Below are 22718 nucleotides of genomic sequence, written 5' to 3' on the forward strand. Positions count from 1 at the left end.
TCCTTATCCTCTCTCCCTCCCATGAAGGGCACACTAAGCATGTGCATTTCTTTTTATTTTTTTATTTTTTTTAATTTATTTTATTTATTTTTTTTATATATATGAAATTTATTGACAAATTGGTTTCCATACAACACCCAGTGCTCATCCCAAAAGGTGCCCTCCTCAATACCCATCACCCACCCTCCCCTCCCTCCCACCCCCCATCAACCCTCAGTTCTCAGTTTTTTTTTTTTTTGAACGTTTATTTATTTTTGGGACAGAGAGAGACAGAGCATGAACGGGGGAGGGGCAGAGAGAGAGGGAGACACAGAATCAGAAACAGGCTCCAGGCTCTGAGCCATCAGCCCTGAGCCTGACGCGGGGCTCGAACTCACGGACCGCGAGATCGTGACCTGGCTGAAGTCGGACGCTTAACCAACTGCACCACCCAGGCGCCCCTGTTCTCAGTTTTTAACAGTCGCTTATGCTTTGGCTCTCTCCCACTCTAACCTCTTTTTTTTTTTTTTTTTCCTTCCCCTCCCCCATGGGTTCCTGTTAAGTTTCTCAGGATCCACATAAGAGTGAAACCATATGGTATCTGTCTTTCTCTGTATGGTTTATTTCACTTAGCATCACACTCTCCAGTTCCATCCACGTTGCTACAAAAGGCCATATTTCATTTTTTTCTCATTGCCACGTAATATTCCATTGTGTATATAAACCACAATTTCTTTATCCATTCATCAGTTGATGGACATTTAGGCTCTTTCCATAATTTGGCTATTGTTGAGAGTGCTGCTATGAACATTGGGGTACAAGTGGCCCTATGCATCAGTACTCCTGTATCCCTTGGATAAATTCCTAGCAGTGCTATTGCTGGGTCATAGGGTAGGTCTATTTTTAATTTTCTGAGGAACCTCCACACTGTTTTCCAGAGTGGCTGCACCAATTTGCATTCCCACCAACAGTGCAAGAGGGTTCCCGTTTCTCCACATCCTCTCCAGCATCTATAGTCTCCTGATTTGTTCATTTTGGCCACTCTGAGTGGCGTGAGGTGATACCTGAGTGTGGTTTTGATTTGTATTTCCCTGATAAGGAGCGATGCTGAACATCTTTTCATGTGCCTGTTGGCCATCTGGATGTCTTCTTTAGAGAAGTGTCTATTCATCTTTTCTGCCCATTTCTTCACTGGGTTATTTGTTTTTCGGGTGTGGAGTTTGGTGAGCTCTTTATAGATTTTAGATACTAGCCCTTTGTCCGATATGTCATTTGCAAATATCTTTTCCCATTCCGTTGGTTGCCTTTTAGTTTTGTTGGTTGTTTCCTTTGCTGTGCAGAAGCTTTTTATCTTCGTAAGGTCCCAGTAATTCACTTTTGCTTTAAATTCCCTTGCCTTTGGGGATGTGTCGAGTAAGAGATTGCTACGGCTGAGGTCAGAGAGGTCTTTTCCTGCTTTTTCCTCTAAGGTTTTGATGGTTTCCTGTCTCACATTTAGGTCCTTTATCCATTTTGAGTTTATTTTTGTGAATGGTGTGAGAAAGTGGTCTAGTTTCAACCTTCTGCATGTTGCTGTCCAGTTCTCCCAGCACCATTTGTTAAAGAGGCTGTCTTTTTTCCATCGGATGTTCTTTCCTGCTTTGTCAAAGATGAGTTGGCCATACGTTTGTGGGTCTAGTTCTGGGGTTTCTATTCTATTCCATTGGTCTATGTGTCTGTTTTTTTGCCAATACCATGCTGTCTTGATGATGACAGCTTTGTAGTAGAGGCTAAAGTCTGGGATTGTGATGCCTCCTGCTTTGGTCTTCTTCTTCAAAATTCCTTTGGCTATTCGGGGCCTTTTGTGGTTCCATATGAATTTTAGGATTGCTTGTTCTAGCTTCAAGAAGAATGCTGGTGCAATTTTGATTGGGATTGCATTGAATGTGTAGATAGCTTTGGGTAGTATTGACATTTTGACAATATTTATTCTTCCAATCCATGAGCAGGGAATGTCTTTCCATTTCTTTAAATCTTCTTCAATTACCTTCATAAGCTTTCTATAGTTTTCATCATACAGATCCTTTACATCTTTGGTTAGATTTATTCCTAGGTATTTTATGCTTCTTGGTGCAATTGTGAATGGGATCAGTTTCTTTATTTGTCTTTCTGTTGCTTCATTGTTAGTGTATAAGAATGCAACTGATTTCTGTACATTGATTTTGTATCCTGCAACTTTGCTGAATTCATGTATCAGTTCTAGCAGACTTTTGGTGGAGTCTATCGGATTTGCCATGTATAATATCATGTCATCTGCAAAAAGCGAAAGCTTGACTTCATCTTTGCCAGTTTTGATGCCTTTGATTTCCTTTTGTTGTCTGATTGCTGATGCTAGAACTTCCAACACTATGTTAAACAACAGCGGTGAGAGTGGGCATCCCTGCCATGTTCCTGATCTCAGGGAAAAAGCTGTCAGTTTTTCCCCGTTGAGGTTGATGTTAGCTGTGGGCTTTTCATAAATGGCTTTTATGATCTTTAAGTATGTTCCTTCTATCCCGACATTCTCAAGAGTTTTTATTAAGAAAGGGTGCTGGATTTTGTCAAAGGCCTTTTCTGCATCGATTGACAGGATCATATGGTTCTTCTCTTTTTTTTTGTTAATGTGATGTATCACGTTGATTGATTTGCAAATGTTGAACCAGCCCTGCATCCCATGAATGAATCCCACTAGATCATGGTGAATAATTCTTTTTATATGCTGTTGAATTTGATTTGCTAGTATCTTGTTGAGAATTTTTGCATCCATATTCATCAGGGATATTGGCCTGTAGTTCTCTTTTTTTACTGGGTCTCTGTCTGGTTTACGAATCAAAGTAATACTGGCTTCATAGAATGAGTCTGGAAGTTTTCCTTCCCTTTCTATTTCTTGGAATAGCTTGAGAAGGATAGGTATTATCTCTGCTTTAAACGTCTGGTAGAACTCCCCTGGGAAGCCATCTGGTCCTGGACTCTTATTTGTTGGGAGATTTTTGATAACCGATTCAATTTCTTCGCTGGTTATGGGTCTGTTCAAGCTTTCTATTTCCTCCTGATTGAGTTTTGGAAGAGTGTGGGTGTTTAAGAATTTGTCCATTTCTTCCAGGTTGTCCAATTTGTTGGCATATAATTTTTCATAGTATTCCCTGATAATTGCTTGTATGTCTGAGGGATTGGTTGTAATAATTCCATTTTCATTCATGATTTTATCTATTTGGGTCATCTCCCTTTTCTTTTTGAGAAGCCTAGCTAGAGGTTTGTCAATTTTGTTTATTTTTTCAAAAAACCAACTCTTGGTTTCGTTGATCTGCTCTACAGTTTTTTTAGATTCTATATTGTTTATTTCTGCTCTGATCTTTATTATTTCTCTTCTTCTGCTGGGTTTAGGCTGCCTTTGCTGTTCTGCTTCTATTTCCTTTAGGTGTGCTGTTAGATTTTGTATTTGGGGTTTTTCTTGTTTCTTGAGATAGGCCTGGATGGCAATGTATTTTCCTCTCAGGACTGCCTTCGCTGCATCCCAAAGCGTTTGGATTGTTGTATTTTCATTTTCGTTTGTTTCCATATATTTTTTAATTTCTTCTCTAATTGCCTGGTTGACCCACTCATTCGTTAGTAGGGTGTTCTTTAATCTCCATGCTTTTGGAGGTTTTCCAGACTTTTTTCTGTGGTTGATTTCAAGCTTCATAGCATTGTGGTCTGAAAGTATGCATGGTATAATTTCAATTCTTGTAAACTTATGAAGGGCTGTTTAGTGACCCAGTATATGATCTATCTTGGAGAGTGTTCCATGTGCACTCGAGAAGAAAGTATATTCTGTTGCTTTGGGATGCAGAGTTCTAAATATATCTGTCAAGTCCATCTGATCCAATGTATCATTCAGGGCCCTTGTTTCTTTATTGACCGTGTGTCTAGATGATCTATCCATTTCTGTAAGTGGGGTGTTAAAGTCCCCTGCAATTACCACATTCTTATCGATAAGGTTGCTTATGTTTATGAGTAATTGTTTTATATATTTGGGGGCTCCGGTATTCGGCGCATAGACATTTATAATTGTTAGCTCTTCCTGATGGATAGACCCTGTAACTATTATATAATGTCCTTCTTCATCTCTTGTTACAGCCTTTAAAGTCTAGTTTGTCTGATATAAGTATGGCTACTCCAGCTTTCTTTTGGCTTCCAGTCGCATGATAAATGGTTCTCCATCCCCTCACTCTCAATCTAAAGGTGTCCTCAGGTCTAAAATGAGTCTCTTGTAGACAGCAAATAGATGGGTCTTGTTTTTTTATCCATTCTGATACCCTATGTCTTTTCGTTGGCGCATTTAATCCATTTACATTCAGTGTTATTATAGAAAGATACGGGTTTAGAGTCATTATGATGTCTGTATGTTTTATGCTTGTAGAGATGTCTCTGGTACTTTGTCTCACAGGGTCCCCCTTAGGATCTCTTGTAGGGCTGGTTTAGTGGTGACAAATTCCTTCAGTTTTTGTTTGTTTGGGAAGACCTTTATCTCTCCTTCTATTCTAAATGACAGACTTGTTGGATAAAGGATTCTTGGCTGCATATTTTTTCTGTCTAGCACACTGAAAATCTCGTGCCAATTCTTTCTGGCCTGCCAAGTTTCAAAAGAGAGGTCAGTCACGAGTCTTATAGGTCTCCCTTTATATGTGAGGGCACGTTTACCCCTTGCTGCTCTCAGAATTTTCTCTTTATCCTTGTATTTTGCCAGTTTCACTATGATATGTCGTGTAGAAGATCGATTCAAGTTACGTCTGAAGGGAGTTCTCTGTGGCTCTTGGATTTCAATGCCTTTTTCCTTCCCCAGTTCAGGGAAGTTCTCAGCTATTATTTCTTCAAGTACCCCTTCAGCACCTTTCCCTCTCTCTTCCTCCTCTGGGATACCAATTATCCGTATATTATTTCTTTTTAGTGTATCACTTAGTTCTCTAATTTTCCCCTCATACTCCTGGATTTTTTTATCTCTCTTTTTCTCAGCTTCCTCTTTTTCCATAACTTTATCTTCTAGTTCACCTATTCTCTCCTCAGCCTCTTCAATCCGAGCCGTGGTGGTTTCCATTTTGTTTTGCATTTCATTTAAAGCGTTTTTCAGCTCCTCGTGACTGTTCCTTAGTCCCTTGATCTCTGTAGCAAGAGATTCTCTGCTGTCCTCTATACTGTTTTCAAGCCCAGCGATTAATTTTATGACTATTATTCTAAATTCACTTTCTGTTATATTATTTAAATCCTTTTTGATCAGCTCATTAGCTGTTGTTATTTCCTGGAGATTCTTCTGAGGGGAATTCTTCCGCTTGGTCATTTTGGATAGTCCCTGGCGTGGTGAGGACCTGCAGGGCACTTCCCCTGTGCTGTGGTGTATAACTGGAGTTGGTGGGCAGAGCCGCAATCAGCCCTGATGTCTGCCCCCAGCCCACCGCTGGGGCCACAGTCAGACTGGTGTGTGCCTTCTCTTCCCCTCTCCTAGGGGCGGGATTCACTGTGGGGTGGCATGGCCCATCTGGGCTACTTGCACACTGCCAGGCTTGTGATGCTGGGGATCTGGCGTATTAGCTGGGGTTGGGTAGGCAAGGTGCACGGGGGCAGGGGGGGCAGGCTTAGCTCGCTCCTCCTTAGGTGATCCACTTCAGGAGGGGCCCTGTGGCAGCGGGAGGGAGTCAGATCCGCTGCCGGAGGTTTGGCTCCGCAGAAGCACAGAGTTGGGTGTTTGCGCGGAGCGAGCAATTTCCCCGGCAGGAACCGGTTCCCTTTGGGATTTTGGTTGGGGGATGGGCGGGGGAGATGGCGCTGGCGAGCGCCTTTGTTCCCCACCAAACTGAGCTCTGTCGTCCGGGGGCTCAGCAGCTCTCCCTCCCTTTGTCCTCCAGCCTTCCCGCTTTCTGAGCAGAGCTGTTAACTTATGACCTCCGAGACGCTAAGTCGTGCTTGCTGTCAGAACACAGTCCGTCAGGCCACTCCGCTTTTGCAAGCCAGACTCGGGGACTCTGCTTGGCCGGCGAGCCGCCCCTCCACCCCGGCTCCCTCCCGCCAGTCCGTGGAGCGCGCACCGCCTCGCCGCCCTTCCTACCCTCTTCCGTGGGCCTCTCGTCTGCGCTTGGCTCTGGCGACTCCGTTCTGCTAATCCTCTGGCGGTTTTCTGGGTTATTTAGGCAGGTGTAGGTGGAATCTAAGTGATCAGCAGGACGCGCGGTGAGCCCAGCGTCCTCCTACGCCGCCATCTTCCTCAAGTTTTCCAAGCATGTGCATTTCTTAAGCAACAAAAAATGCAGTAACATGTACGTTTCTGCCCAGAGAACCCACTTAGAGCTCAGCACCCAAGTTTTTGTTGAGGGCTAGGCACATAGGCACCATGTATCTGCCTTGCCTGTACCAAAATTTTAGACTCACAAAAGGAAAGAAGGTATATGGCATAAATGATGTTGTTCACACCAACTCTAGGCACCATGAACCTTACCAGTCAGGGAATGGAAGAAAGTCAAGTTCTCAGTTGCCAAAACTAAGGGCCAAACTTGCACACAGACCCTTCTAAAGGTAGCAGCCTCAGTCCTTCTATATTTCTCTTTTCTGCAAAGATATATGGGGTTAAATAAGCTACTAGTGAAATTAATTCCACTTGTTTCTTTCTAAATATCTTTTTTATTGTGGCTACTTGTTCATATTTTGCCTTACATTATATTTTGGGTAACACTGGTCTAAATCTTAAATGCAAAATTATTCTCTGATGTGTTTTAGTTAAGGTATTTCTGTATCTGCACTAGTGATGTCTCCATCAGTACAAATCTGATAAGTAAACAGGTGAAAAGCCTCCCTCAAGTGATGTCTTTACAATAATTAAATATAAAACTAAGTTGAAGGTTGCAATAGACTTAGCTCCATATCCTAAATTTAGCTTTATTATCCATGAAGAACAAGAAAACCACCCCTCCAAAAAACAAATGTCATATGTATGTGATCAAAGTAAAGGATTTTATAAGTTTTCTAAAACAAAAGTCCTGGTTTGGAAATCTCCTTTTTTTATTTAATGTTTATTTATTTTGAGAGAGGGAGGGAGGGAGGGAGTGGGGGAGGGGTAGAGAGAAAGGACAGGGAGAGAATCCTAAGCAAGCTCCATGTTGTCAGCTTGGAGCCTGACATGGAGCTTGAACCCACGAACCGTGAGGTGATGACCTGAGCCAAAATCAAGAGTCAAATGCTTAACCAACTGAGCCACCCAGGTGCCCAGGAAATCTCCTTTTAATCACATTAGAGAGCTCCAAACCATACATTTTTATATGCTCATCATTAATTCAAATTGTTAAACTTTTTTGTTTTTCTCTAAACTGTTAATAATTTGTAACTGTTATGAATCCATCCATGAAAACAATCAATATTTCAGAAAAGGTTTACATAAATGGACTAAATCTGCATGAGATATTCACTTCATACCTACCCATTGTGGATTACAGATATGACTAAAATAATATAACTTGGCTAAAGTGAAAGATACAGAATAACAGTCAGTCAATATGTTTGACCTCTTCCCAAGCACTGAATACTAATATACACCTCACTCTTTCAGACAGGATATGGTTTTAGGAAGATAATTTTAGGACTACAACCATGAAAGCAACAGAAGTTATTTTTGTCAAAATAAATCCATAATGTGATTTTCAGTGACATACTGCCTATAGGTCCCTGCGGGCCTAGTTGAAGGACAGACCATCTTTCAGCATCATTGCCACATCTCATGGGAAGGGAAGGGGGGCTGAAACCATAACCCTTCTTCTTTCTCATGCCATGATCCAGTAGTGAGTAAAAGGGAAAAGAGAAAGTCCTCAGGCTAGAAGTAGAAAATAGTTCATAACTGGCACTATTTTTGCTATTCTCTTTGCCCTTTACTTATAAATTGCTATAATTCAGCCATTTTTTATAGTTTTTAATTGAAGCATGTCGTTAGCATCCCAGGTCAATAACTGATACTTTGATTCTCATCATAAACAGCTATGCTTACCCACTGAAAATCCATAGAGCTTAATACATCTGTAATTATGAATATAATGTATTTCTACAAAACAAAACCTAATATCACTGCTGCTTTCTAATTGCTTTAAATCATGTGGGGAGCAATTGTAAAGAATTCTATAAAATAAAAACCTCATGAGGGTGTTTTCTACTTACTGTTTAGTCAGTGAGAAACTCTGAGCAGAAAACCTGTCTTTTTTTTTTTTTTGCCACTTTTGAACCATAAAGAGAATCCAAATGTGGTCACACAATGTTCTATGGATAAACTTAAAGAGCTAATGATAGTTTGACTCAAAATCAGCATGCCTAGAAGCCACAGTACTTACAACCTCACTCAGCTTGTCTTGAAAATAGCTTCTGTTCCCTGTATTCTCATTTGTGAGCTGGATAAGATAGGTAAAATTAGAGGTCAGCAGGTAATAGGATATAGTATGTATTAGGATTCTGGTATGATACATAAACAAAAAGCCAGAAAACTCCAGTTTTTAGAAGTGAGAAATTCAAAAATACTGTGTGTTCTCTAGGCCATTTGTTATGTTAAACTGCACACATGGGTGTAATATAATTTTATAATATACATGACACAACTGAAGTGGGTTACCAGCTAAGTTTGTACTTAAATAAAAAACCACCATACTGGGTTTTTTTCAATTTATTCATTTTAAGAGAGAGAGCACGCAAGCAGAGGAGGGGCAGAGGAGAGAATCCCAAGCAGGCTCTGCATTGTCAGTTCATAGCCCAAAGTGGGGCTCGATCCCACAAACCATGAGATCATGACCTGAGCCAAACTCAAGGGCCCAACACTTACCTGACTGAGCCACCCAAGCACCCCATCATCATATGTTTTCTTTGGCTTTTCTGCCCTCAACCTAATGGCTTATTCATGTAACTCATATGTAAGTTTTGAAACCAGCAAACATTTTTTTAAGAATCATAAAATACTACTTAATAGTTTAAATGATACATGTGATGGGTTCAGTCTCTGAGTAAATTACTTGTTATATACATGATACTTCTAAGAATAGAATTATCCACATGATTGAAACCACTAATTTCATAGTCTCATTGATTTTAGAACCAGAAGTCTGAGATAACAGTCTATCCCATTCATTTAAAAAGAGGAAACAGCGACCCAAGGAGTTAGTTAAAATCTCAAAGTAGACAAGTTAACTAATAACAGAAACAATTTTTCTTAATTACTAATCCATTTTTTTTCCATTCTCTGCTTCATAGCATGATTTCCCAAGCTATTCACAGTTCTTAGCTATTTTAGATTCTTTAGTTATCAGAGCCACCTAAGGGTTATTATACTTAAACTGGAGTGGGTAAGTACCCAGCAAATACGCAAGCCTAAAAGTTTAGTGCACTGAATAATTAACTGTATATAAACGTCATGCCTACATTCCGTTTAATTTATAGTAGGGAGGGAGGAAAAATAAACAAATCCTAGTTCATAATGATTAACCATAGATAAGCCTGCTGAACTAGAACTTGGGTGAATATTACTTTTGGGGGATTCTTCCTTAAAAAGAGATTTTAGGGGTGCCTGAGTGACTCAGTTGGTAAGGCATCTGACTCTTGATTTTGACTCGGGTCATGATCTCACATTTGTGAGATGGAGCCCTGCGTTGTGCTCTGCACTGACAGTGCAGGGCCTGCTTGGGATTCTTCCTCTATCTCTCTCTCTCTCTCTCTCTGTCTCTCTCTCTCTCTCTGTCTCTCTCTCTCTCTCTCTGCCCTCCCCTCTATCTCAATAAATAAATAAATAAACAGTTTTTTTAAAAAAGAGAGCTTATATTTGCTCTCTAATAGCAAAGCAATTTTGGATGTTATTTTAATTGAAGAATAATTGACATTCATTCAGTGGATGATATTCTATTCAGTGATTTGATATTTACATACATTATGAAATGATCACCACCATAAGTCTAGGTTCCATCTGTCACATACAAAATTGTTATAATATTATTGACTGTATTCCCTAAGCTGTACATTATATTCCCATGACTTACTTGTTTTATAACTTGAAGACTGTTCCTCTTAATCCCCTTCCCCTATTTCATCCTATCTCACCCTCGCACCCCTACTTCCTTCTGGCAACCATTAGTTCTCTGCTTCTGAGTCTTTCTGTTTTGTTTGTACATTTGTTTTTTTAGATTCCACATATAAATGAAATCATCAGTATTTTTCTCTGACTTATTTCACTTAGCATAATACCCTTTAGGTCCATCCGTGTTGTTACACATGACAAGATTTCATTCCTTTTTATGGTTCAGTAATACTCCATTGTTTGTATGTGTGTGTATACACATACACACACACACATTTTTATTGATTCATCCATGGATGGGCACTTAGGTTGCTTATATATCTTAGCTATTATAAATAATGATGTAATGAACAGAGGGGTGCATACATCTTTTTGAATTAGTATTTTGATTTTCTTCAGATATATACCCAAAAGTGGAATTGCTGGATTATATGGTAATTCTATTTTTAACTTTTTGAGGGACCTTTATACTGTTTGGAGAAACTTTATACTGGTGCAGGGGCTGCACCAATATACATTCTCACCAACAGTGCATGAAGGTTCCCTTTTTTCCACATCTCCACTGACACTTATTTCTTGTCTTTTTCACGACAGCCATTCTGACAGGTGTGAAGTGATATCTCATTGTGGTTTTGATTTGCATTTCCCTGATGATTAGTGATGCAATGGATGTTGTCTATTGACCTACATTATAAGTCTAATAAATATTTGATAGATATCAGATGATGTTTTAGGGTTTCCTGGGGACCCAATAAATACCTGTTTCTATAGTCCATTTTCAGAGCCAAACTGAGAAATAGACAAAGGGGTCAGGCAGGTGGATACCAAACTGTCAGGTTTTTGTTTTCTATGTGTGTGTTGGTTTTTTGTTTGTTTTTTTATCAGACTGTCAGTTTTATTACTGATGATGCAATTGGACAATGTGGTTAGGTATTCCAAAGCTTCCTATGATTGTAACCTAAAGATAGGGCCTTCTCTTTAGAGGGAAAGAAATACTAACTTCATTATTGTTTTAATAAGGTTCATTGTATATTTATTTTTAAAAAGATACTTTTAGGGAAGAAATTCAGTTATTAATCTCATAAAATTTTAGATATTTCTTTTCATCTTGAAAAGAAACTTTTTTTTTAATATTAATGTATTTTCAGAGAGAGAAAGCATGTGTGCTCACACGTGAGATGGGAGGGGCAGAAAAAGAGCAAGAGAATCCCAAGCAGGCTCCTCACTGTCAGCCCAGAGCCCACAAACTGTGAGATCATGACCTGAGCCAAAATCAAGAGTCAGGTGCTTAACCAACTGAGCCACTCAGGCACACCTTGAAAAGAAACTTTTAAAAAGAAAATATAAAAAATATTTTCACTCTTACGTGGATCCTGAGAAACTTAACAGAAACCCATGGGGGAGGGGAGGGAAAAAAAAGAGGTTAGATTGGGAGAGAGAGCCAAAGCATAAGAGACTCTTAAAAACTGAGAATAAACTGAGGGTTGATGGGGGGTGGGAGGGAGGGGAGGGGAGGTGATGGGCATTGAAGAGGGCATCTTTTGGGATGAGTACTGGGTGTTGTATGGAAACTAATTTGACAATAAATTTCATATAATAAAAAATAAAATAAAATAAATATTTGAAGCCTGTCAGTATAATGGACAGTGGTACTCAGTTTTCCTCCCTTGATGTGACATGTATCTTCTCAAAATAAATGTAGAATTTTTTAGACAGGAAATACATTGTGTTTGAGTATATTTTTGGAAATCAAAATGGTTAGTTGATTTTTAGGAGCTTCTGTCATAATTCTGCAGTCTTTTTGAGTGGAAGAAAAAATAAGCTATCCTTCTTGACTTTCAGATTTGTGTGTGTGTGTGTCTTTACACTGAAATACACGTTATTACTATGCTGGTACTTTTGTCTCTGATCTAAGACTTTATTTCCTAACTAAAGTAAACACACTGAGTCATAATCTAGTGTAACAAATTTTTACACAAACAAGGAGAAGTGTTAGATGGAAGTACATATACGGTATGACCGGAACACAGGGGTCCCTAGCTGCCTAGGAGAATTGAGAGAATCTTCACAGACAAGGCAACATTTTGGATGATCTTGAAAGATGAGTAGATGGTCACCAGGAAGGGAAAGGAGGAAGGAGACATTTCAGGCTGAAAGAACAGTTTATACAAAATACAAAATTACATGGTATATGTTCCAAAATCTTTGTTGTTTTAAAAAATTTTAATGTTAAAATTCTAAAGAGTTATTTTTTTGTGTGGTAAAATCTATATAACATAAAATTCACCATTTTAACCATTTTTGAGTATATAGTTTGGTGGCATTAGGTACATTCACATTTTTCTGCAACCATCCCCACCATCCATCTCCAGAACTTTTTTATCATTCCCAACTGAAACTCTCCCATTAAACACTCCCCATTTCCCTCTTCCTCCAGGTTCTGGTAGCTATTGCGCTTTTTTTCTGTCAATGAGTTGACTGCTCCAGGTACCATATATATACCCGGAATCCTACAATATTTGTTCTTTTGTGTCTGACTTCCTTCAAGCATAATGAATATCAAGATTTATCTATGTTGTAGCATTTGCCAGAATTTCCTTCTGAGTTTTAACACTGAATAATATTTCATTAGATATGTGTACACCACATTGTGGTTATCCATTCATCCATCAACAGATATTCAGATTATTTCTACCTTTTGGTGGAATGATGCTGCTGTGTGCTTGTCAATAATGCTGCCATGAACATGGCTGTACATTACGTGTTTGAATCTTTGCTTTTAGTTGTTTGAGATATGTACCTAGAAATAGAATTGCTGCAGCACATGGTAATCTGTGTAAATTTCTGAGGAAACTCCATACTGTTTTCACAGCAACTGTACCATTTTACATTTCCCTCAGGAATGCACCAAGGATTCCAGTGTCTCCACATCCTCACCAACATTTTCTTCTAACAGTTTGGAATGCTACCAGGCTATGTACTACTTCCTTGAGAACCATGGCAAATATATTCATATTCTCATTACATTAAAAATGACACTTGGGGGTGCGCCTGGGTGGCTCAGTCGGTCAAGCGTCCGACTTCGGCTCAGGTCATGATCTCTCGGTCTGTGAGTTCGAGCCCCGCGTTGGGCTCTGTGCTGCCGGCTCAGAGCCTGGAGCCTGCTTCGGATTCTGTGTCTCCCTCTCTCTGACCCTCACCCGCTCATGCTCTGTCTCTCTCTCTCTCTGTCAAAAATAAATAAAACGTTAAAAAAAATTTTTTTTTTTAATGACACTTGGGCATTCTTAAGTAAAAGTTTAGGTGAGACCATATCAGAGAGTATTGGCCTTTGTCTTATTGTTTGTATAGTAGGAGTGTATTCATGAAACAAGTTTAAGTGTAAATAAACCAAAATGAGTTCTTAGCAACAAATTGTTTTCCTTTCCTGCAGCTCCCTGCACAGGTAGCACTTTCTTTTGCCACAGCAACATGTGCATCAATAATTCTTTAGTCTGTAATGGTGTTCAGAACTGTGCATACCCTTGGGATGAAAATCATTGTAAAGGTGAGTGCAATGGCAAAGGCCAACCTTTTTGAGAGAAAAGTGACCATTGCCCTTCATTAAGAAAGACTTAAAATGCCCTTTTCTACCACTGTACTTAGCAATAGCTGCTTTGGCAGAAATGGAAACATAAAATATAAATGTTTGTTTTAAATAGAGTGTAGACCTCTGTTATGTGGTGAAAGTAAAGAAAAATACTTATTCTCAACAAAAGCATTCATTTTTATGTACTGTGTTTTTTAAGTTGTTCAAAAGTCTGCTCTAATATTTCTTTCATTATTTTCTTATTCATATTGTAAAGATACCTTATTCTCAGAATAATTTATAAAGTTACCTAAAATAGTATTTTTTAAATTATATACAAATGCTGTTTAATAAATATTGATGCATTCAGTCTTAAAAAGCAGCAAAAACAGGGGCGCCTGGGTGGCTCAGTCGGTTGAGCGTCCGACTTCGGCTCAGGTCATGATCTCACAGTTTGTAAGTTCGAGCCCCGCATCAGGCTCTGTGCTGACCGCTTGCTCAGAGCCTGGAGCCTGCTTCAGATTCTGTGTCTCCTTCTCTCTCTGCCCCTCCCCTGCTCACACTTTGTCTCACTCTGTTTCTCAAAAATAAATCAATGTAAAAAAAAAAAATTTAAAAAGCAAAAACAGACTTGTAAGAACCACTTTTTTTCATTTTATAAAATTTCCTATGTTCTATTTCTAGTGTATATCTAAGGTAAATGTGACTTGTGGTAATAGTTGAATATCTACAAACATTATCAACTCACTGTCTCAGTCCTAAAGTTTACCTCCCTTTTATTCTCCAAAAGCTCCATAAATATCTTACTGTGAAAAGTTAATGTGATCTGATACGGCTGTCTTAAGTACTTGAAGTAATTTAAGGTAATCATTCAAATGTAGATTGTGATAATAACATGCCTAAGTGGGTTAGCCTGATCACTTTAGTTCTCTCTTGCTGATGGCGGTTAGTGGAGATACTGTGGATATATCTCAACTTGGCAGTTTGTCAGAAATACCATAGGGGGGCCCAGGTGGCTCAGTCAGTTAAATATCCAACTCTTGATTTCAGCATAGGTCATGATCTCATGGTTTGTTCATGAGATCAAGCCCCACGATGGGCTCTGCCCTGAGAGTACAGAGCCTGCTTGGGTTTTTCTGTCTTCCTCTCTCTCTACCCCTCCTCTGCTCGTGAACACTCCCTCCCTCTCAAAATAAGTAAGCATTAAAAAAAAAAAAAAAAAAAAAGATATACCATAGAACAGAAAGCTAAACTTGATAGAATAAGAGTATTTGTTTGGTATTTTCCTTTTTTGTTTATTTATTTTGAGAGAGAGAGCACATGTGCGTGCATGAGCTGGGGGAGGGGAGGGGACAGAGAAAGAGAGAGAATCCCAAGCAAGCTTCCTTCCTGTCAGCACAGAGCCCAACGTGGGGCTGGACCCCACAAACTGCGATCATGACCTGAGCCAAATCAAGAATCAGACACTTAACCAACTGAGCCACCCAGGCGCCCCTGGCATTTTCTTTATGTTCATGTATTTAATTTAATTTGCAAGAACCAAGTCCTTTTTCTTTTATGTAATCTATCTAGCCATATTATGATTGGCTAATTTAACCAGAAATCATAATGGTATTGTTTTATTTGTTCAAAAACCTAATTTTAGGTGGCATCATCTGTGGTCTGTTTGACCCACGTGTTCTGCTTTACCTAAAAATACCTTACCAGTTTGGGACAGGGCTCATTAATGAATTTTGAAAGCCTCATTGTTTCTCTTTCTCTTTCTGCAGAAAAGAAAAAAGCAGGACTATTTGAACAAATCACTAAAACTCATGGAACAATTATTGGCATTACATCAGGGATTGTCTTGGTCCTTCTCATTATTTCTATTTTAGTACAAGTGAAACAGCCTCGAAAAAAGGTCATGGCTTGCAAAACTGCTTTTAATAAAACTGGATTTCAGGAAGTGTTTGATCCTCCTCATTATGAACTGTTTTCACTAAGGGACAAAGAGATTTCTGCAGACCTAGCCGACCTGTCAGAAGAACTGGACAACTACCAGAAGATGCGGCGCTCCTCCACCGCCTCCCGGTGCATTCATGACCATCACTGCGGATCGCAAGCATCCAGTGTCAAACAAAGCAGGACCAACCTGAGTTCCATGGAACTGCCTTTCCGAAATGATTTTGCACAACCACAGCCAATGAAAACATTTAATAGCACCTTCAAAAAGAGTAGCTACACTTTCAAACAGGCACATGAGTGCCCTGAACAGGCCCTAGAAGACAGAGTAATGGAGGAGATTCCTTGTGAAATTTATGTCAGGGGGCGAGATGATTCTGCACAAGCATCCATATCCATCGATTTTTAATCTTCTACAAAAGGGGACATTAATTATTAAGTATGTACGTATGCAGCCTACAGAGCACCCATTCTCTCCAGCAGCCAACCCTTTTCTCCTGTTGAAACTAGGAAGACCTTCATTTCCCATTAATCTATTGTAATGGTGAAGTTTTTATTATCTCAGGCAGTCTATATGTTAAGCCAACCAAGGAACTTACTCCATTCAGTGAAAAAAATAATAATCATTTATTGCTTGGTGTCACATAAACAAAGTACCAGTTAAATAGCATTTAAAGAGTGAAGTAGTTCTGCTGAGCCAGTCTCAGGCTGCTTCAGGAATATTGCTCTTGATTGATACAGTTTGTCAATATTGTGATCCCACAATAAGTTTAAAAATAAGGTTTTTCTTTACATTCCTTTTGTTTTTCTTTTCTCTAAATTTAATTTGTTTTATAAGTTTGTGATTTTACCATTTTGGTTTCTTGCTAAATATAAGTGGTTATCATACCACACATATTTCAATGCAGGCATTTGTTCTAGAATTTGTCAAAATATAACTAGTTACTGTGGTAAGTGCCAATTAAGACCTGGAGTTCTGTTTCACCCATCTGTTTCTTGACTAATTTCTATACTGCTGCCTTTTAGTTACTGGATTTTTAGTCTTTATTTTTTGTGAATGGTAAATGATATGATTTATCACCTTTAGGTCCTATCTTGTCTTACTTATACTAGAAGAATTCATAATCCTAGGATGTATGCACCCTTGCAAGTTATGACTAAAAACTTAAGGATTAAAATTTCTGAAAATCCTTTGAAATTTCCCAAATTTGGTCACATTCAGTGATAGCCCATTCATTCCTGTGAGCAAAGTCATTTAATTCATTTTGGAAGAAGCCTGTAATTATGTTTATTTCCAGCATTTCTCACCACCAGATTTGTGTTCCCTGTTATTTTTATAAGAAGATGATTTTGCTCCCTTTATATTGGTTTATCTTATAGCGTATGGTAACCAAGGTTGTGTGAGAGTAAAAGGAGAATTCCTAAGAAACTGTAAAAGCCCTCAGATGGCTTCGTACTTGGGATAGTACATTTTTCTAGTTCTTACCAAGAATAACAACTTCCACTTTTTTTTAAACTGCACTTTTGACCTTATGTTTTTTATGGTATATAAACAATAATTTATAAACATGATATAAAAACTCATTGTGTTTTTTTAGACTTTTGATATTATTTGATACTGTACAAAACTTTATTAAATCAAGATTAAAGACCTACATGACAGATTTATTTCAGTGTTCACATTAGTGGCTTTGTATACAAGTATGCTGTGATGGAGCTCCACGTTATAACTCATTGTAAAGACCTTGGTAATGTGTACATAGCTTTGGTTTTTTTTTGTTATTGCATTTAGTTTATGATAAATTTTTCACTGTGTGTTATTTATTCCAAATCACTACACAAATCTTATATTAAAATATACATTGTTACATGATTCTTCAATCATGTTATTACACTGAGATTTTGGATCTTAAAAAATATATGAAAAGGAACCATTTATCAAATTATAACTAATACAGACATGCTGTTTAAAAGAGATAAATTCTCATTTTTGATATATTTTGTAGTAAATTCTTAGTGAAATGAGAAATTGAAGTTTCATGGAATTTCATTGATTTTTTAAGATATCACATCCATGCATTTTCTCAGATTAGTGAAAACTGGGACCTTAAATATTATACATATATGATACCCCTTCAACATGTTTCTTATATCACATTTTTTATTTTTTTAAATATAATATCCAGGAGATACGAAAACCTATACATAGTATGTTTATGATTTAAGTTGTTTTTTAAGTCAGCATAATTTCCTGTTCTAAAAATAGAATTTGGGAAGGTAGAAAGACTTAATGAATGTAGTATTCATTGAACTAATGAACCAGAGCCAGATTAGATAGAAATTCTTTCAGTAGCTATGTTGAATAGTCATTCTAGTATTAGTAGCCAGCTAACATTTGAACTGCATAGTAATTATTTAGTATAATAATAACTGTGATCTCATTCTTCATGATGAAGGAAAGCTAGCATATTTTCTGTGTAAAATCACCTGCATTATAAAAACAGCTGTTAAATTCATCTTTAACACCTACCTTATAGTAGAAAATAATACAGTATGCTTCATGAGAGTCACTTGTAACTATATTTTTATTTTTGAAATTTGTATCCTATTTTCTTTTAAAAGGTCGTGAAGAGGCCTACAAAATAGAGCCTTTAAAGAAGACATTTAACATTAAAAGAGCACAGAAGTACATAGTTTCAGGCAACTCAGCAAGTAAATCTTGGACAACAGAGTTTGTTCTAAATTTTCTGGCTACTGAAACAAAAGAAATAGTTTTTGTTTTCCACAGTAGACAACCCAAACTTACTTGCAGTTTTCTCTTCAACTAAAGAAAGAGAGGGTCTCTATACAGAACAACATTTCCTCTGAATTGAAAGAAAAAAAAAAAAAGCAAAATGCAGAGAGAAGTCTAAATAGTAATCTTTATGTAGTGAAGGCACCTCTTAATTTGGTCCAGGATCAGGGGTTTCTGATGAGTTAGTCTGTCTGCAGGGGTAGAACTGAAGAGCCAGATGATCAAATTAGCTAAGCCAGCCTTAAACTGCCATGTATTGTATGCCTTCATTGAACTATAGATGGGGACTAGGCCTCATTTATTTTTTAGTCAGACATTTATTTTGGCAGTACACTATAGGAAGGGAAGAGAATGGAACTAATTTTTAGGCATTATTACCAGCATAATGCTAATTGCTGCATATGTAGTCTATCATTTTTGAGGTCAGTGAGAAAACTTGACAAATTGTTTACTAAAGTAAAAGCCATAAATTTTAGTAATGGAGATGAACTTCAGCCATCTTGTGGAAGTTATTACACCCTTCATAGAGAATGTAGTAGCCAGTTGTTAAAACATACAGTGGAAAATACAAATCTGGAGGGGAGAATAGCTTCAATTCAGGAGCAGCATTAAGGACACCTCTACTATACTGTTGTTACCTTTCATCTGTGATCCTGAGTTTAGCACAAGATACCAACCCTCAAGTGCCCAGAAATTGCAGGAAACCTATGAATCCCAACATCTAAAGTATGTATGAATGAAGTGTGATGTACCTTTTGTGGGGGGAAATGTTCAACCTAAAGGTTTAACGAAAAGCAAAGGATTTTCCACATTTCACATCACAAAAGAGATTAAAAAGGCTCTGTTAACTCTGGATGACAGGTCTTATGTCTTTGTCATGTTTAATGCAATTATTAGGCATTAAAAGGACCTCCTAAGTGTCTACTTCTGAACATTTTTATAGTTGTGCAATTGTCAGATGAGCAGGATGCTTTCTGGCTTCAGGAGTGTGTCAACTGAGGGGACAGAATAGGAAAAAAGTCAGTTGTGATTCCAGGAGTGATTCTCAAAGGGGATTATGCCCTCTTACAAAATGGTGTGTGCTATGTTGTTCATGATTAGAAGGAATCTAGTTTGGGGTTTTTTTAAGATCCCAAGAAAGATGATCTGCTCCAGCTTTATTAATGAGAATTCTGAGGCCCAGAAAAGAGGAGAGAGTACCCACATCTCAGAACTAGTCCCATGGTCTTTCCTTGCCTTTGCTGTTTTTCCCTGCTTTAGCTGGCTGGAAGTTTTAAAGGTCAAACAGTTCTAAACAGCAGCCCAGATGTTCCATGTAAGCTTGTCTACCACTCTGATTTAAAATGTAATTTATTCTATAATTTTTTCAAAGCATTATATTTTACCTTTTTTTAATCTATGTAACACTATTCTACAATTTTGTTGCCATGACTTCTTGGCATCTGCAAACTGCAAGACAATTACTGTGAATTCTTAATAAACAATGTTAACAATTTATAGGCTTGGCACTAGATAAAAATAGCTTCAATGTTTTGCTTTTGTGATTTTTTTTAATCTAAAGGAAATAATGTATACTCCAGAAATTAAAGATTTATGTGCTATTATCTCTTGAGTTTGTAGAATGATTTGAGTTCTGAGCCATTATGACAAGTTGACCTCAGATATCTTTTTAGGTCCCTGCAAAATCAGCTTTCCATGTTTTATATACCTCTACTAATAACAAAAATTCTGAATTTTTTTGAGTAACTTTTTCATATATTTCTGTGATTGGTTTAATGACTACAAAAGCCCAAAAAGCTAAATGGTTTTTTTAAAGCAATTAATTTTTTTAGAGTTGAACTTCCAGACCATATAAGAATTCTTCTATGTTTAATCCTGGGTTTGACACTTCACAGTAGGGAATATGACCCTTGAGCTGGAAACAAAACTTGTGTTTTGTTTTCCTTGCTTGTCTCAATTTGCAAAGTCTCCAGAAGTGGCAAAGAAGCCTTATTTCCTTATAGGGTGAAGTTGGCATTTCCTATCCAGTAGCTTTCCTATCCAGTACCAAAGCTTTACTTTGATAAAGTAATCTTAGTTATGATTAAAAAAAATAAATAAGAGCATCCTCAGGCTGTTACACCATTTAAGTTTCCAGGTTAATCTTTTTTTTTTTTAATTTTTTTTTTCAATGTTTTTTTATTTTATTTTTGGGACAGAGAGAGACAGAGCATGAACGGGGGAGGAGCAGAGAGAGAGGGAGACACAGAATCGGAAACAGGCTCCAGGCTCTGAGCCATCAGCCCACAGCCTGACGCGGGGCTCGAACTCACGGACCGCGAGATCGTGACCTGGCTGAAGTCGGACGCTTAACCGACTGCGCCACCCAGGCGCCCCAGTTTCCAGGTTAATCTTAAGCTAAAAGAAAAAGAAAAGAACTTTTTAAAGGAGAATATGTGTTCGATTGCCTGCAAATACAGTCTGCTACACCCAGTCACTAAAGTGGCAGCGAGGACTTCCAGAGTGGGCTATCAGAACACACCGTCCTTTTGAGGTGTGGAACGTAACCGTCACAGCCACTGCTCAGCAGGAATGGATGAGTGGATTTCACTGAGGAGAAAGCAACAGAAGGCAAAAAAAGTCGTTTGAGTTTTACAATCATATAGACAAAGATCAAGGAGCAAAGAAAGACAAGAAAAAGCAGTTACCACTGGTCTGTCTCTGCATAGTTACAGAGCAATTTTACTTTCTGTGTTATTTAGGATCAAGAAACAGCATTTATCTGAAAGTGCTCTCACCTGCCAAGCTTTGTCATACTCTGTAACATCTGGTGCCAGCAGGCCACTCAGCGGGTACATACTTTATTGAAACATTTTGAGTAACGGCTGATTGCTAGAAGGAATTTTCATCAGAAATCTAGGTATTGAACCATGCTTTGATGACTGTCCTATTGTATTAAACAGTGTTTCAGAGAAATAACAACTTTTGAGCCAAAATATAGTCACATGAATTGTAGGGGAGTTCTTTCTAGACCCTCAGAAGACAGTTTAGCTCTGAAAATGCATCCAACTAACAATAGTAAACTTGCTGTAACTGCCCGTTTTTCACGTTCATAGTCTAAAGGCAATCTTACTTCCTCATTCATTTTTAATATAAAAAAGATGAATAAAGCTTGTGGTAGGAGGCTTCTAGGTTGACTCCCAGGGATTCTGCCTCCTGGTGTTCACAATCTTTTGTCATCCCCTGCCTTTGCATGTGAGCTGGATCTGGGGACCTGCTTCTAATGAATAGAATGTGCCAAAAGTGACCTCTCACTTCTGAGATTAGGTGACAGACTGGCTTCTGTCTTGCTCACACGCTAGTAGTTTTGTGATTTTCTGCCCAGATGAAAGTCAATTGGGATGTGCTGAGATGCTCTTTGGAGAGGTCCATGTGACAAGAAACGGGGATTTCCAGCCAACAGTTAACATGGTACAGAGGTCCTCAATCCAACCACCTGTAAAGAATTGAAATTCTGCCAGCAACACATCTAGAAGAAGGTGCTCTCCACACTGGAGCCTTGAGATGACCACAAACAACACCTTGATTGCAACCTGTGAAAGACCTTGAATGCCACCAAGATAGCTGATGCAGATATCCAAGATAACAGGTGTTGCTTTAAGCTGAATTTTGGAGTAACTTGTTATGCAGCCATAGATAACTAATACAAAGCTAGAAAAGGACAATGGCATATCCCAATTCGATCCCAGGGGGAAAAATAGTTGATGAAAATTTAACATGATGTTTTAGGTTTGCAAAAGAACCTGAAAGCAATGGGCATATCATCTTGCAACTGGCAGCATGGAATAAGAAGAGTTGGTCTTCTTCCAACATGAGTACCTGTCAGCTATTTTAGCCTCCCTAGCCACAGATTAAAAACACTTAACTAGATCCATTGTCTCCCAAGTATGGCAAAACACTGAAATTTGATTCTACATTTGAAATGTAGGTTAGATTAAATGAAATCCTAACCCTTGAATAGTGCCCCTTTTAAGTGACTCATCAAGTTTCTGAGGAAAATGAATTTATCTAGAAATGTATAAAGAATAAAGTTCTATTCAGATTCTGTATCATGCTCCCATAATTCAGTCAACATCTTCCACATTTCCATCACAGTTTCTAGACTGCAGGGCTGGTTACAACTCTATCATTACATGAAAAGCTGACTCTTGGAACAACTGGTTTTCCCAAAAGCAATGGAACCCCCCTCCAAAAAAAAAGGTGGAGGGGACTGTCACTGAGAAAAGAAATACAAGCATTTCATGTCCAGAACCACCCTATTCTCAAATGAGAAATGTGGCCAAAAACACTTCTATATAGAGATTTTTCTGTTGTGA

At 38.3% G+C, this 22718-nt stretch overlaps 1 protein-coding gene across 4 annotated transcripts in view; it reads left to right on the forward strand.

The window, feature by feature from the left end:
* The window catches only part of NETO2 (neuropilin and tolloid like 2), a 65498-nt gene extending 45531 nt beyond the window's left edge, over positions 1-19967 (forward strand). For 3 of the 4 annotated variants that reach the window (XM_047834579.1, XM_047834580.1, XM_047834581.1), the window contains 2 exons: positions 13494-13607; positions 15398-19967. In XM_047834579.1, the coding sequence (XP_047690535.1) occupies positions 13494-13607; positions 15398-15978 (695 nt within the window). In that variant the 3' untranslated portion in view covers positions 15979-19967. The remainder of the gene's footprint in view (positions 1-13493; positions 13608-15397) is intronic. The other variant, XM_047834582.1, reaches the window with a different exon arrangement.
* Positions 19968-22718: the final 2751 nt, after the last annotated feature.

This window comes from Prionailurus viverrinus, chromosome E2 (assembly GCF_022837055.1).
Source record: "Prionailurus viverrinus isolate Anna chromosome E2, UM_Priviv_1.0, whole genome shotgun sequence".
Lineage (NCBI taxonomy): Eukaryota > Metazoa > Chordata > Mammalia > Carnivora > Felidae > Prionailurus > Prionailurus viverrinus.